The 16,438-nt window shown below is 47.1% G+C and overlaps 1 protein-coding gene across 1 annotated transcript; it reads right to left on the bottom strand.

Annotated features, from left to right (window-relative positions):
* Window positions 1-7,251: 7,251 nt before the first annotated feature.
* LOC133274586 (extracellular tyrosine-protein kinase PKDCC-like) lies at window positions 7,252-15,907 on the bottom strand. The gene is made up of 7 exons (XM_061464004.1): window positions 15,244-15,907; window positions 14,920-15,042; window positions 12,567-12,838; window positions 11,374-11,453; window positions 11,177-11,281; window positions 9,522-9,698; window positions 7,252-8,118 (listed from the first exon to the last, which is right to left on the bottom strand). Exons 1-7 carry the CDS (start codon window positions 15,769-15,771, stop codon window positions 8,015-8,017), a joined length of 1,389 nt encoding a protein of 462 aa, XP_061319988.1. The 5' UTR covers window positions 15,772-15,907; the 3' UTR covers window positions 7,252-8,014.
* Window positions 15,908-16,438: the final 531 nt, after the last annotated feature.

Here is a 16,438-nt window from a genome sequence, read left to right as displayed (position 1 = left end):
TGTTTGGCCCTCTGCTACCTGGTCCCCTTAAGAGCCCTTTTTTTTCTTAGAGGGAGGAAGGAAAGCAGTTTGCCTTGGCAAACAGCTTGCTATGAATATTATGAATTCAAAAGCACGTGGAGCTTGTGGTTGAAAAGAAACCGTGTGATCAGCAGAACTTTTCTCCCTCAGCTTGTAAGGGCAGATTCAGTCCCAAGGCCAAGCTGCCATGTGGTTATAAAATAAAAGCAGGCCTTGTAAGAACTGATCTAACTTTCTTCAATTGTCTGTGCATCTTTAATCATGTTCACCACTTAAAATGCAGTGGAGCTGGCAACTGATAATTAGGCTGAGCCTGCAGCAGCATGGCCAGTGGCCAGATCACATGGCTCCTTTCATCTGCATATTTATGCATTTAAAGGAGCGTAAAACTTTCATAACATTTTAATAACGAGGTTCTTCTGAATCCATAAATCCAGTCCTCTGGGCTCAGTCTACACTCTTTCTGATCTTGCATAAGTGGAAGAGGGTGGAGTGTTTGTTTGTTCTCCCTATTCTTTTCCTGTGCATGAACGTGCAAAGCCCATCCTCTGAAGTTCAGGGTCCTCCAGAGGATGGGAGGGTCAGGCAAGGTAAAACTGCACTTCTAAGGATGAAGGTATAACTTTGATTTGGTTCCTGGCACGGGAACTATTCCACTTTCCCAAGATAGTTCATCTACAGACTGGCAGGACTGAAGCTCCTTTGCTAAACAATGTCTCCAAAGAATTCCTGACATCTCTAAAACTGAAGCTACAGTGCATGTTGGACATCGCACTTTTTAGCAAATCACCATTGGATCTAGCCCTAGGATGGCGATGCTTCAGACCACGGGCTGAAAGATGCAGAACATGGGGAGCCGGTTCCAGACTGGGTTGGTGGGTGCTGGAGCTCTGACTCCATTCACGCTGCCAGAGGCAGCAATGGGCTACAATGTCCCTCCATGCAGTGCCTCCAACCTCCTCCCATGGGCAGATGCAGCCTGCCAGCTACTGAAGGCTGCCAGCCTACTGAACAGCTTTGCCCTGGCCATCGGCCACCAGCCACTGCCCCTTGTCTCCTGGTGGGGCTGTGTCAGGATGATGCTGTGAAGGGCTGTGACAAGGGGGATGCCATCTCCATGTCCCCAGCCTATGGGTGACAGCTCCCTTGACAGCCTAAGTGACATCCTACAGGGTCCTTAGCAGCGAGGCTTTGCAGACCATCCTCCCTCTCCCTGGCAGCATCACCCAGCCTGTGCATGTGGGTTTTTCCATTAGCACTGAATGGCAGCTGCTATCAAGAGGAAAACAGAGAAGGTGAGGATGAGAGACTAAACCTTATGCTTCTGTGTTAGCTTAGTAAGATGGAGGAAGCCCTGTTAAAATAACACATCACTGAGTTTTCTCAAAGATGAAGCATTCAGTTAAAATAAAAACTATTTAATTAGATACAGTTCTTAAAACACTTTATTTTTTTTAAATGAAAAGTTAGTTATTCTACCTAAGATTCCCTGGGTGAACTGAAGAATATTTTGCTGGTTTAGATGGGTCTTTGTAGAGGCTTTAATTGTTCTTACCATACAGCAGGCGAATGAGCAAGCCAATTGAGATGATTAGGCAATTTCCAGAGCACTTCTTGAACTGGCCTTTAGCTGTGCCAGTAAAACTTTGGGGTTCAATGCTGCTTTATAGTACAAGTGAACTTAGGCTGGTGCAATTTCTTTGTTTCAGAGGTAATGTCATGTAACATGACAGTCTTGCAACAGTAGTTTTGCTACACAAAGTGAAATAGTCAAGCTCTGAAAAATGCAGACCATGGCATTAACTTCACTGGGAGGGACTGTGAATTGTTTCTTGTGTGTTTAAAGAATCAAAAGAAACAAACAAGGGTGAGATTAATTAGGAGTGGGAGTTCATGACTCCCTCTCCGAGTGAATGAGGAACAGCACCAGATGAGACACAGCAGCAATGCTGACATGCTTCTTCCTTCCATTCTGAGAGAATTTCCTTTGTACCCCAGTGTCCTCAAGATATTCATAAAGTGCCTCTCTGTCTCCCCAATGTGATGATTAACTTGTGTCCCCAGGTTCCATTATCAAGCTTTCAATCTAAGCCTGAACTCCCTGATCTGTCATCTGAAGTAGTGAGGGAATTTGCAGCAGGGCTTTTCCCAGAAAAGTAAAACAGTTCACTTGCTAAAGACATTATGTGGGAAATATAACTTACAGATACAGAATCTGGAAATTTGGGTGTTTATTTTGTAGCTTTAGGAGACACTGATATTTTACTTCATTTTCTACTTGCATCTTAATACTGTGAGTAGGGCTAAAGGTTTCAGCCATAAAATCCATGAGAGACTCCCATTGATTTTGATGGGGTTTGAGGATGAATACTGATAAATGTAACGTAATGTAGGAATATGCATTTTCTTAAGCCTTACCTAGACTTGGATTTGGAAGGTGTGATGCACAGTGTGAATAACACAATGCAGTCTAAGCACTGCAGTTTTAATGCATGGCTTTAACCCTGGTTGTTTGCAGGAGGCTATTACTACATTGTATTTAGTACTTGTTAATCTAAAATTCATTGATGGTAGATGAAGAGAAGAGAAAGGTTACAAATCAAAGGCAGGATGATCTTGTGGTTACACCATTCAGATGTGGCCTCCTGCTACCTGTAGGACTATTTTGCTTCTCATAGTATAGAAACAAGGGCTCCCCACCCATACCACCGCCGGTGTGTTGGCTGCAAGGTAAGATGCTGTGGGGCCATGCATGAATGTTGAGGGTGTGGGTCTATGAATTAAGAAGTGTGTGGGCTGGGATAGCACATGGGGAGTGGGAGGTGAGTAAATGACAAGAGGGAGAGACCCGAGTGCAGCCTCAGGTATAGATTATGGGGTGGGGAAGAACAGTGGTTGTGGTACTTGGGATAGGGCAGTTGTGGTAGTGAGTGCAGTGCAGGGACATAATCTAGTGCCCAGAAAGGCCAATCAGATATTTCTTAAAAAGCCATCAGCATCTCCATCTCCTCCACAGCTACGTTGAGGAGTTTCCCCTACCAGTAAACCCAGTGTTTTTGCCATCTGGGTTGGCCAGCCAGGAGGGCTGCTCCAAAGCACAAGCCCTTGTTTGGAGCCCTCTCACAAAGCCAGGAGGTCAGTTCCAAGCAGAGGTGTCTGGCAGACATTCCCTCTGGCTATCACCTCTCCTTGGTGCACTCAGACTTGTTTGATGTACTCTGAAACATTTACCCATTAACCAAGAACTACTGTTCAGGACAAATCCACCATCCTGGACTAAGCACATGCTACTGAGGAGGCAGAGGGGCTCATGGTTCTTTCTCATACAAAATTCTCTTCCGTGAGTTTGCCTTCACCACTACTATCTCCACACTGTTATTGGTGGCGCTTTGGTAAACTGGGACAGTGGAACCAAGGAGAAAGATTGCTGCAGGTACTATAGTTAGGGGGGAAGAGTCACTCTGAAGTCCTACCAAGCTGTAACCATGGGCTATTCTCGATGCTGGAGTTACACTTCACTAATTCCTCAAGCTGGACCCCAAACCAGATCTTTCAACCCAATAGGACCAAAGTGCTTTGGTACATGAATTTATAGGAGACCTTACAGAAATTAATGTTAACCCACATGTGTGATTTGGGCCTGCAGCTGCCTGTAATAAACTCTTGTTTTTTGCCAAACCTAACTTGAAAGTTCATCTATTTGAGTGCTGATCACCAAAGTTTGCAGAACATCATGTGAGAATACAGATATGACTTTCACTGTTATTTCAACCTTGTGTGATGCTCCAGGAGTTGCTTTTTCTTTATCAGGGTCTGTCCTTCTTGTTCTGCCTCTCAATCTGTCATGAAGTCACCAGTTAAGTTAAAGCCTGCACAAACATACTGAACATGAGTCATGCGGCATCTGTTGCTATTTATTAAATTGTGGTTTATATCTTTGGAGTACATGGTATTATTCTTCCTGGATATGGCTTTATCTCTGTTTTTACAACATGGAATTAATTAAGAATATTAAAGTTTGTGTTTAAAATAATGATATTCCTAACTTTTATATATGGAGGCAACATTTTCATATCCATTCTCTCCTAATGGCAGCATCCTTTGGGAAGAAGTGATAGACACATTTAGGTAAATATTATTCCTCCAGCACACATGGTTTCCATTGCAACTGATCCCCCACTGTTTCCTTCTAAGCATTTTCCTCTGTTACATATTGCACGATGGTGGCTCAAATACTGATCAGCGACAGCAGAGACAAATTGACTCCAGCAACTGGGAGCTTTTTTAAGGGCAGCAAATCTTTGTATCTGAGTTCCATACAAACCATAGTTACTGAAAGAGTTTTTAGGCATGCACTGAAATTTTCACTGGCATTGAAAGTCTGAAGTTGCTTGAGGCAGCTATAATTTAATAAGAGGATAGAATGAATAAAGACTGACCGAGATGAGACATAAAGATAGCACACTACAAACCAACCACATGGGCCCACAATCTGTAGAGAAGATGCTTGCTCCTGTAGCCTCCCCTTTGGGCTGTGAGCACCCTGGGTATTTCACACAGCCCTGGTGCAGGAGCTTGGTGGTCACAAGCTGCTCACTGCAGGCTAGCAGAGAATTCATTCTACATGCTTTTAAACTGGCACAGCCACTGGAAAAGGTTTCTTAGCAGATGATAACAGAAAGAAGATGGGTAAAGCAGGGTGGGAACCACTTTTTCCAGTGACTGTGTTTCCTCAAACGCATGACAAACTATAGCTGTAGATGTGGAGGGGCGATAAAACATTTTCCCTCACCCAACATTCTCTGGGCACCACTGGGCTGCACTGGGATGTCACTCCAGACCACTGAAACTGGTATGCCCACCAGGTGCTACGTGCTGTGGGGAGCTAGCAGACATGCAGTGAGAATGGTGCATATGCTTTTACCAGCATATTTGCAGCACCTTCCAAGTCTCTAGCACATGAACAGAATTGGACATAAATGTATGCCTGTGCCCTATCCCTTTGTCTGTGCAAGTGTCCTGGGTTCAGCAGTAGCAGTCGTTTTTCTCCTTCTTAGTAGCTGGTGCAGCGCTGTGGTTTTGCCTTTCAGCCTGGGAACAGCACTGATAACACCGATGTTTTTAGTTGCTGCTCAGTAATGTTTACTCTGAACAAGGACTTTCTTGAGTCTCACGCTCTGCCACGGAGGAGGGGAAGCTGGAGACAGGACACCTGACCCAAACTGACCAAAGAGTTATTCCATACCACAGCACGTCATGCCCACTATATAAACAGTGTGGGGGCAGTTACCTGGAAGGGCGAGATCACTGCTCAGGTCGGGCTGGGTATCGGTCGGTGAGTGGTGAGCATTGTATTCTCTCCCCTTGTTATTCTCCTTATCATTATTATTATTGGTGGTAGCAGTAGTGATTTGTGTTATACCTTAGTTACTGGACTGTTCTTATCTCAACCCGTGGGACTTACATTCTTTGGTATCTCCTCCCCATCCCTCCAGGAGCAGGGGGGGAGGAAGCAGGGGAGTGAGAAAGGGGCTGCATGGCTGACTGAGTTTAAACCATGACAGCTAGCACAATGAATGTGCTCATAGGGGTCCAGGTCCTAAGAAGGCACCTACTTGTTTGCAGGGAGTGATCTAAATGCCCTCGAAAAGCGACTTGCAATGGCAAGAGCAGATTGAGCATTGGGATTCCTTGAAGCCTGGCTTTCCTTTTTATTTATTTATTTATTATTATTTGCTAAGCACTGTGTCCTCAAACCTTTTAAGGCAGGAGGATAGGGCCTCTGCTCCAAGGCACTAACTGCATGTTTGAAGCTGGAACCTGCATTAAGACAAGTGACAGTGACATACCCTGCCCCATGTGCCAAGGGGTTGAACCTTACTGCCTGACAGGCAATTGCACAATGAAAACTTGATGGAAAATTCTGCAGTGTGAAAGGAGCATCACATGGCTAAAATACACACATAAATTTTTTTACCAGGAGAGATTTTTAGGGCAGGAAGATTGTTCTAACACAAACCGGAATCAGTTTAACTTTTGCATTTTCTCTCTGTTTCTTCCTCTCTGAAATGACCTCAGGCTGGCCCTTGCCCTTGCTCTGGGGAATGTACTTCTGATTTGTATCTCAGGAGCCTGAGAGATATGGAATAAACACTCATTACCTCTTGCTAATGTAAAGCACCACACAGCAGATGCCTGAAGCTCTGCTCAGTGGGTTCAATGTAAAACAATAGTGGACCCCTGGCAGGAGCTTTCCTTCAACTTCCAACAGGACCCACTGTAATCGATGGAGTGGTCTGTGGCTGTCCATTTAAAAAGTGTTGACATCACAAAGCCTGTAGCAATGTGGCCATTACTAAGAAGAGCCTTCTTGTTGTGCTAACTAGGAATTCTCTTTAACTGATATCACTATCAGAGTCCCCCAGCTTTAGTGTAAGCAGCAGGCGTTGATGTGTATGAGAAAGCACACATGCAATGGCATTGCTGTGGGTTAATAGAGTACTAACAAGCTGAAAGGTGAGATCCTGCACTAGGAAACACAGAACCAGATCATGAAAAATAGCACAACCCCGGGCAAGAACTCAGGCATTTTTAGTCGGGGGGTATCCCAGCTGCTACAGAGGTGCACATGGAAATACCCACAACTGTCATAGGCTACAAGGAGTCAATGGCAATGTCCCAAGAGCTGTCATTTCCACCAGAATTATGGGCTAAGTGGAAAACTCGGTACGGCATTGCACAGAGACCGCAGTGTGGCTCTCCTGCACGAGGCCGGGGACCTTCCCTTGCAAGGCATGAGGTGAGCAGTGCTTTGGGCTTTCCCCAACTGCACTACAGCAGAAGAGGTACTGTATGAGGTACTGTACGATCACTGCTTCCAGGCGCTCTCAGGAGTGGAACGTTATGTTGCCATCTAGCCTGAAACTAGACTAACCCCTGCCTTTTTTTCATTGGCCACATCTACAATGGGCCCTTTTAGCAAAGGGCATAGGCAGGAGGCTCTTGGGACCAGACTGTTTCTTCTTCACCTATGAGTCTGCAAGCAGAGCCACAGAACATCCTCCAAGACCTAAGTGCCTAAGGGGCTCAGGCATATTTGTACACAGGTTAGAGCACTCACAGATTGTCCTGAGGAGTGGGTATGATGCAAGCTGAGCTCAAGGTGAGAAACGATTGCATTTCTTCATTTGGTTGCAGTAAAGACTTAGACAAAAACTTCTCACAGCGTGCTTAGAATAAACATAGTAATTCTTTATCATACAGAGTCACACCTTACACATAAATAATTTGAATGTCTTGTTCTTTCATGGAAAGTAACAGAGAAAAACCTTCAAGGTTGATACATGGGATCTGGCATTACAAATCACATCGGGTCAAACCCAAATCCTGCATCCAAATATGCAGACATTTGGCTCCACAGCTGACTTATACACCACCTCCCTCCCCTGCCCTGGAAGGAATGGAATCAGGACCCTCCTTGGAAGACCACCCCCATCATCAACCTCTGGTTATAGACCCCAACCCTGCAACCTTGGCCCCATAGCTCAGATCCAGTCTTTTACATCTGCAGTGGTATGAAATCCTGGTTGGCAGCTGCAGAAGGAGCCATTGTCTTCTCCAAGATGTGTTATCCATAGGTTTTCAGAGGTGACTGAACTAACTAAGCATACCCAAGCTGGAGCCCGTGCAGCTATTTCTATTTCTTGGCTGACAAGCTGGTTACCAAAGCAGCAAGGCGACGGATTGTACAGTCTAGCAACATTTGACTACAACTGGGACTGCGGAACAGCTGTGTGGGAACAAATACCGAAGCTAGCGGGGCTGCAATGAGAAATCTGAGTTTTGATCAAGGAGGCAGCAGCATCTGACTCTATCTGGGCTGGCAGGGTGATCGCATCCCAAAGCAAAAGAAAATAAGCCATTCTTTTCAGCAGATGAAATTCTCCCCAGTGGTTTGTTCCTCCCAGGATCATTTTATGTGATCTCTTTGTCTCTAAAGTCTTTCCCCTGAGGAAGGCGATCGTTTAACATAGACTACGGCGTTAGCATCCGGTATTAAATCAGTCAGGCTACTCTGAAATGAGGCGAGTGGGCGTCCTGGGAAGGAAATAAAAACCCAAGTTTAATAGAGGACATAGGTTCACTTTGACCCATGCTATTTGTTACAGAAGACATAGCAACACACAGCTCGCTCAACAGAGAGCCACTCCACCCTGCCAGAGATGTATTTCACACTCCCAGCAAACTCCACATGCTTACTGAATGTGCACAACTAACACACAACTGGACCCCAGGGGCTTTTACATCTTGATTTGCTTTACCAAGCTGCCCTAAGAGGAACTAAGCATGTTCCCACAACTTTTCTTAATCCAAGTGGCAAAGTTAGGCACTCGGCATTTCAGCCATACACTTTCGGCATCTTTGGCTGCAAAGATGAGCTGTAAAAATGTGGAAGAAAACTGGCAGGAAGGGAAATATTAACAGACCGCAGGCATGGTGCAGGATGGCAGGGAACAGCATTCAAGCCAGGAGCAGCAGGAAGGGTCTTCTACTGCTGTTTCTTCATCCCCACTGCTGTTTTAAGGGGGTTCCTTGCAGCCAGGCACTGAACACAGCAATTAACAGCTGCCTTGTGAGAAACCAGATGCAATGTGTTGGGCACAGCTCACACAATCCCTTGTTGGTGTGAAACAGGCTCAAAGAGCATTGCATCGATATAAGTGTCCTTATGTCAATAGTTAGCCACATTCCAATTGCACACGAACCAATGGAAAAGCTGTGGTTTTGGCAGTTTTGGTGTTTGGGTTTTTTTTTAAATGTCTTCTAAGCCAACTAAGACATGATTCTTTGGCACCATCATGAGTGAAAACACCCATTTACCTCACTTAGTGTTTCACTTCATAAGTAACAATTTAGCCAGTGATTGAAGTGTCAGTTAAATGAGGTAATTTATAATAATTCTGAAAACCTGCTAACCATAAGAAGGTATAATCAGAGCTAATTACAGGGACAATTTGGAAATCCATTGGTTTAGGGCTTTAGTTTTGATAAAGGGGATAACAACTTGTAAGCTATGATTCTTTTAATTATAACAATAGCAACCACCTTCTTTTACATATCTTCTTTCATCTATAGAAACCCCCACAGCTTTTAGCAAACTATACATACCACAGGAATCATTTAGCCCAACACCAAAGTGAGGCTATCTCTACATGAAATAAGTAACTGTTTAATAACGCCTAGCAGTCCTGTGCCAAATTTGCAGAGGAAAGAAAGTGCAGAAAGTGAATGTAATTTCTTTCATGTTTTCTTATGAACACTCAGGGGATCCTTGGATGCCCACCACAGCAGCCATCTGATCTTGCGATTAAGGAAGGCAGTTTTTGCATGCACCCATAGACTCATGGCAGTACGAGGAGGACAGCAGCATCATCCCCACTCATGACTAAGGAAGCAGGGGCACCACATGGCAGGACCCCATCACATTTGCCTAAACTCACCTGTCCAGGTCCTCTGCTGGGTGATGATAAAGCTTTGACACTGCGATTGGGAGTTACAGATTGCGGCAGCTTCCTCAGCACTGTGAACAGAAAGCAGGCATCCCAGATGGCTGTAGGAGGGCCAGCACTTGTAGTCTTCTCCTTCCACCATTCGGAAGCCCTTTAGGGAGATGTAGTCTGGAAACAGGAGGAAGGTTTTTAGGGAAACTCTTTAGCTGCATTTCCAGTGGCTGGTTACACTATATACTTAGTGTGTTGCACTTCAGTGAAGCTGTAAGGAATGTGATAGTGATAGGTTGAACTGATGTACCTAGATGGAGTGAGTGCAGCTGCAACGTTCAAAGAAACTTAAATCGTGACTTTTGGTTCTGCTATGTAGCACACAACAGCAGTTTCTCCACAGATGTAAGGGAGGGATCAGAGCTCTCAAGGGTGAAGGGGCAGGGAAGCGACCACAGGGGTGTGTGAGAGGTGAAAGCTGATGTGCTTCTTCTCCAGAGAAGCCAACACCACAATGGCCTCTCCTACACCCCAGCCCCAACAGCTGAACCAGCTCATCACAGATCCAGCACTCAGCTACATGGGGCACATGCTGGCCCACCCATAGGTGTGGGAGACTTAGGAACCTCACTGGGGGAAAGGGAGGCCAGGTCTTGCTCCAGTGGGATACAAAAGACCTGACAAGCCTGAGCAGACATGTTCAGGCTATTGTTCGTTGACTGCTAAGAGTATCTCCCTACCTTCCCACACTCCTAGGATGGTGATTGTTTTGGCACATTGCTACTGGGCAAGTTGTGAAGCCAACAGGTAGGTGTTGCTGGAAAATACTAGTAATTTCTGTTAAAGCTGCTGGTCCTTCAGTGCAAATGACAGGATATCTTTGTTCATAATGGTGCAAATTCCAGTTCTTTCACACATAAAGAGATTTCCTTTGGCAGGCCACCAGTGCCACTCCATCTCAAGTGAACGCTCAGGAAAATGTAAGCCACAGTAACCACTGGGCTTTTGAAGCATTTCTTTTGATTAGCCTCGTTTCTACCACCAAATGGGTCTCTTCCTCATAAAAGTTCATTTATCTATCCACAGGTCCAATAAGATGGTCTTCAGAAAAAAAGAAAGTTAGAGGGCACCAGTGCCCCAGCTCCTCTGCCACATTCATCTCAGTGTTGTCACCCCCCCACTGTACATTCCCACAATAAGTTGTGCTAAACAGCCAGAAGCTACCAAGTGAAACAGGAAGTTACAGTATCAGCCTGGAAAACTGACCTATTGGTCCATAGGATAAGCTGACCCTGGAGACAGGAAACACTCAGTTTGCCACTCTTGTCTAGTCACTTAAGCAATCCCAAATATATTCACTTGAAACACTGGTGTGCGTTATAAGAATTTAGAAGTATTATAAGTATTTAGAAGCAGTGCAAGCATACCTCCATATGGAGGCCAGATTGTCTGCACTGCTTTTACTTTGCAAAGCAGTGCAATCATGCATAGCATCCATGAAAAAACAACAAAAGACTGCTCAAAAAAAAGATACTTTTGGTGCTTTTCCCAGTGACTACACCCTGCCTGAACGTATGGGAGATCAGAATTTGACCAGTTACCAAGTTCCTCACTCCCTCAGTAGTCATGTTATTAAAGCATTCAAAATCATGTACCTTTTAAAAGCAGAGGTCTTTTCTGCAGGTAGAGCCCAGACTTGTAGAGATGTAAAACCTTTTCAAAAGCTTTCAGGGTTTCATTTATTCCATATTGTAAATCACCTACATTTAAAGGAAAAGATGACAAGATGAGCCATTCCAAAAATAACATTTAGAGAGTTCTAATAAAGAAGTTTATGAATATTAGCTGGTACCTGTTGCATTCAGAATATCGCTCAAGAAGGGTCGCAAAGCTGGTGGTGCAGAGTGTGGCAAAAGATAGGTGAAAAAATACCTGCAAAAATCCCACATACTGATGAGAATGCAGTCGCTTCATTTCCATGGTAATTAAGTTGTCTACGTTTTCCTGTGACTCCATCATCCATATGCAACTAGTAATTCTACTTGTTTGTTGAGCTATGCTTGAGCCCTTCATTGGTATCTCACAGACAGCTCCTGTGAGTTGGGCTGAAAGCTTGGTCCTTGCAGCACGGCATGCTGGCAACCACTACATGAAAAGCCTTGCAAAGGTGCACGCAATGGAGCTTTCCCTCATTCTCAGGGCCCATTTTGTACACTAAGCAGTGCATTTCTCACCAAACAAAAAACAAAAGAAGACTCATGCAAGACCCTTCCCTTGCCCTGTAAATGTTTGGCATTCTTATTGTCCCTGGAAAAGCAGGACAACTCATTCCCTCAACCTTCCAGAAGACTGTTCTACAAGAGACAAGCTCGCTAGTGCAAGGCTGCAATAATCTATGCGGGATTTGCCCTTTAACACTGAATCCTGCAAATTCAGGCTCCCTAAGTCCTTCTATGTAAATATCCAGCTGCCAAGGTTTGCCCCCACTCTCAACCTGCCAAGCATCAATGGTGAGTGAAGTCCTCACACTTTCAGCTGGTGGTCTATAAGAAATGCCACAGCAGTCGCAGCCCCTTGCCCTTTTCCTGTTTCACTGCTCTTCCATAGGTTCCCATAGTCTCCACAGGGATACTTGGAGTTAAAGGGAAGAGTTAGCCTGCTTGATCCCAGCAATGGGGACTCAAAGCTGTCAGGCTGTGGCAGGCAGCTGGCACTGCCTTCCTTCCAGCAAACACAGCCGGCGGAAGTCAAGTGCCAGAGCTTGTTTGGCAAACAAATTCACAGGTGCAACCTTTGGGGCAGGTTTCTAGAGGGCACTGGGAAAGGGAGCAGCAGAAGGAAGATGCCTTCATTCTCACCAGACAACAACTACACTGTTTTCCTGCCTTATAAGGAAAATAAACTTGCTTCAAAGTAATCCTTAACTAGCGTTTGACAGAGGTGAAGGGGAATCACTGCATGGAAGAAACACAAGATGCCAGAGGCTACACGGCAGAGTGTGAGCTCAGCCACCCCAGATCTTCCCCCTCATCTCGCTGGACATACCGATATGCATTGAAAAGATTCTTCTTTTCATTTATTCCTTCACATTTCCCAACTGCAGAGCAGTTGAGAGGGAAGCTTTTTGTAGGGAAGTCAAGTGTGCAGTCATTATCTTCCTTGCATGACAGTTCCTCAGTGCTGGCATCATCCATGTCTGTCACTTTTAGGTTTCCATCCACCATAACAAACTGCCTCGGCTGGAAATCCAAGAGGACTATTGAACCCAGAGGAGAATGTGCCAAGTAAAACAGCAGTTCCACAAGACTCAAGCAAATCTGAGAAAGAGATGAATATGCATGGGAAAATCAGATGAAAACCGGCTATTAAATTGGAAGTAGAACAAAGGGGAGAGAGTATTCAATGAAATTAAAGGCAAAAAATGCATATGGTACTTAAAAGGTAATTATATGTATGCTACAAAATTTATTATCAACATTGCCACAGGATTTGACTGGTAAGTAGTTTAGCAACGTTTTTAAAAAACATGCATATACAGACATTTGCAGTTAGAGGAACTAGAGGAGAAAGCTGTGAGGAAAACAATAGCAGCCTTCATGTTTCAGGAGCTATACTAGCTAGCTGAAATCAGAAGGGTTTTCTCCCACTCCGGCAAAGAATTAATACATTCCCCTCCCTTCCCCCATGCTGCTCCATACAGACTGAGGCTCCATGGTCATTAATACCAGATTCATGCCTTGCTGCATCACTCAGCAGTATGAATTTGGGCACACAATCGTGCTTCTGCTAAATTAGCCAAAGCACGCAATGTACTTATTGCCAGCTTTTTTGCTTCTATGTCATCTTTCTGGCAGCAGGGGAAGGTCAGGCAATACCTGATCCAGCAAAAAGCTCGGCAAATGATTTTTTTAACAAACTAGAGCTAGAAGAGTATATTCACAGTGCAACAGCACTTTGTTAAAGTAGCTTTTTGCAGCAGTTTTCAGTCAGTATCGGGAGCCCTGGCACCAGACTATCATCAGCGAGGTGTGCCAGGCAGACCCGCGCCACCCCTCACTGTCTCTGATAGTGATCTGTGCAGGCTCGAGGGTTTGTTCACTTGGAACAGCTTGCAGAATCCCTGGTATCTGATGTGGCTCATCAGAGGGGAATCCCATCCGTTTAGACGCCCTAATTAGTACACAACAGGACTAGACAGTACCAGTGTAAATCCTGAATCCATGTCTTTATCACTTAAAAGATTATTAAAGCCTTAATGCCACTGTGCCAGACCTTACCAACAGCTAGTCCAGCATCATGGGTTTCTAGCTCTGCAGGATAGCTTTGACTAATTTGAGATGAGGTGCTGGGAAAGCTGTGTAGAAGCCAGTATGAAACAGTTTGTAAGCAGAAGGGGAATTCTGCAGGCCAACAGCAATGACTCTGGAAGCTATGACACTATTTTAAGTTGATTAGTGAAGCAACCATAGGAATCCCAGCTTCACATCCCACTGCTGAGCAAGCGCAGTTGCCACACTCCCCTCTGCCTTGGATGGCAAGGCTCCTCTTCAACATTAGGGACCACACGCAGGCAGGGATTTTTATTTTGGGACTTCTGCTGTGTTTTTATTTTGCCTAAAGCATTACTTGGTGACATTAAGGTATCCATGCTTCTATCTGATGCTCTCTTTCATCCTGGGAACCAAGCAAGTAGGAGTGAACCCCCAACTGAGACCTTGAGGCAAAATGTAATACAAGCTATAACCAAAATAAGTGCTATGTCACAAGTTATTTATGTTCCTGGGGAGCTTAAGAGGATGCTTAGGATACAAGGCAGATCTCACTAACAGGGATGCAATCCTACAGCAGAAGGAAAGCAATTTAGTAGTGTTCGTACTACAGTAATGCCTAAAGGGCTATGATGAGGAACATCAGACATACACATGGCGAGAGACAGGCTGCTCAGCTTGCTGCCTCGGACAGGTAATACATAGAAACAGCAAGCTTGGAGTGTGGCAAGGCAGTTTTCCCCAGTCAGACCCATCCTGCTGAGGGGCCTCGCTACGGAAGCCCCTCTGTGGATTGGAACAACATCGAAGCAAAATCAGCAATATAGTGTAATACTGGGTATTAAACACCACCCCTCTGCTGAGAAAGATTCTGCGGCCATTTCATCCAGATGTAGCTCTTTTAACATCGCCCTAGAGAGAAGGACAATAACCCTGATACGCCAGGCTAGGGCAATGTTAATGTGCTTTAAAAGGATTGAAAGCAAACCGATCTAAGGACAATTTGCGGGAGCAAACAGAGTGTCAGCATGACAACCCCGTTTGCCCAGCAGTCACCACGGGCTCTTCGCATTTACCCAGTTTGCGGTCTAAAAGCGACTGATAAAACTCCCTTTGTCTTGTTTTCTTACTTTAAATCTCTCCTCCCAGGGGGTCTGCAGAAGCTGAATCATCTCCAGGGGGGATCCCAGCTCCAGCATAGCTGTGACCCGTATTTCAGGATCTCCGCTATTATCATAGCATTGACCGTGCAGCTGTGGGGATGGAAAAAGCGATTGTCAGAGGGATGCCGCTGCCAGTGAGAGTGGGTCTGCCCCCTCCCCCTCCCCCTCCCCCCCCCCCCCCCCCCCGGTGACACGGAGGGCAACAAGGGCGGATCGACCTAGCCCCAGCAAGGAGCCTCCCCCCTCCCCATCCCCAAAGGTTTCCGTGCCGTGGGCGCAGCTCCGCCGTACCTGTACGATGCCGGGATGCCGCAGGCGCTGCAGTAGCGTCACCTCCTTCAGCAGCTTGTAGGCGGCCAGGCGGCGGCAGCCGGCCGGCGCCCCGTAGCGCTGCACGCACTGCCGCACCTCCCGGCCCGTCCCGTGCACCGATTTGAGGGCCACGGCGCCGCCGCCCGCCAGCGCCGCCCGAGCCACCACCTTGGTGAAGCCCCATCCCAGCACGCTGACGCCCGTCGCCATGCTCAGGTCGCTGCAGCCCAGCCCGCCCGTCGCCGCCTCGCCGCCGCCCGCCGCCGCCTTCAGGCGCCGCAGGTCGCGCCGCCTCTGCCGCAACTCTTCCCGCAAGCCCGGCGGCAACGGCGGCAGCGGCGGCGGCGGGGATCCCGGCTGCCCCACACCGCTGCCACCACCACCGCGCCCGGCCGTCAGCGCCAGCAGCGCCAGTGCCAGCAGGGCCAGCAGCGCCAATAGGGCCAGCAGCGCGGCCGCGCTCAACCGAGCGCGCCGCCACGCTCGCCCCACCGCTGCCGCCGCCATGGGGAGCGGGGCTGCGCCGCAGCGGACTCCGGCCGCTCTGCCGCCCGCGCTGCTCCGCACCGGGGAAGGCGAGCGCTGCCGAAGGGGCGTGTCGGGCAGGAGCCCCCCCGCGCCCGAAACCTCCACCCCCGGCCCGGCCCGGTCTTGCGGGGGCAACCGCTCCCAGAGGGGGGCCCCCGGGGCTGCGGTGCCCGGATCCCCTCGGGGAGGGGAGGGCGCTGCGGCGACAGAGCCGAAGAGGTTCAGGGAGAGGCGGCCCGCGGTGGGAATCAAAGCTGCCGCGAGCAGCGGTACATCCCCGCTGACGCCTGCCCCGCCCTCCCGACGGAGGCTGTTCATGGCAAAACCCGTGGATCTTACGGGTGTGAAATCCGTCCGTCGTGCTACGGCTACCGCAGAGTGCAGCCGAGGGATGGAAAACGGACTGAAATTAGCACAAGTTGAGATATCACGTTCCCGTGCCTCCGAAAAGGCGCAGATTAGGTTTCTAAGAAAGCAAACGCTGGAAGTCTCTCTGGTTAGAAGGTTGAAACAGCAAAACGCTGATGAAAGCATCGAACTGTAATTCTTTTCCAGGAAAAACGCCACCAGAACCCCTCTGCCTAAACCCGCCAATCCAGACAGAAAATGCAATATCATTTATTTGTGAGGACATCCATATGGCTGG

This window comes from Pezoporus flaviventris, unplaced genomic scaffold (genome assembly GCF_033815535.1).
Source record: "Pezoporus flaviventris isolate CSIRO_AGI_PZ_B2104156 unplaced genomic scaffold, CSIRO_AGI_Pfla_v1 ptg000036l, whole genome shotgun sequence".
Lineage (NCBI taxonomy): Eukaryota > Metazoa > Chordata > Aves > Psittaciformes > Psittacidae > Pezoporus > Pezoporus flaviventris.
Note: the sequence above shows the minus strand (reverse complement) of the source record. Positions and strands in the feature narration are given on the sequence as shown.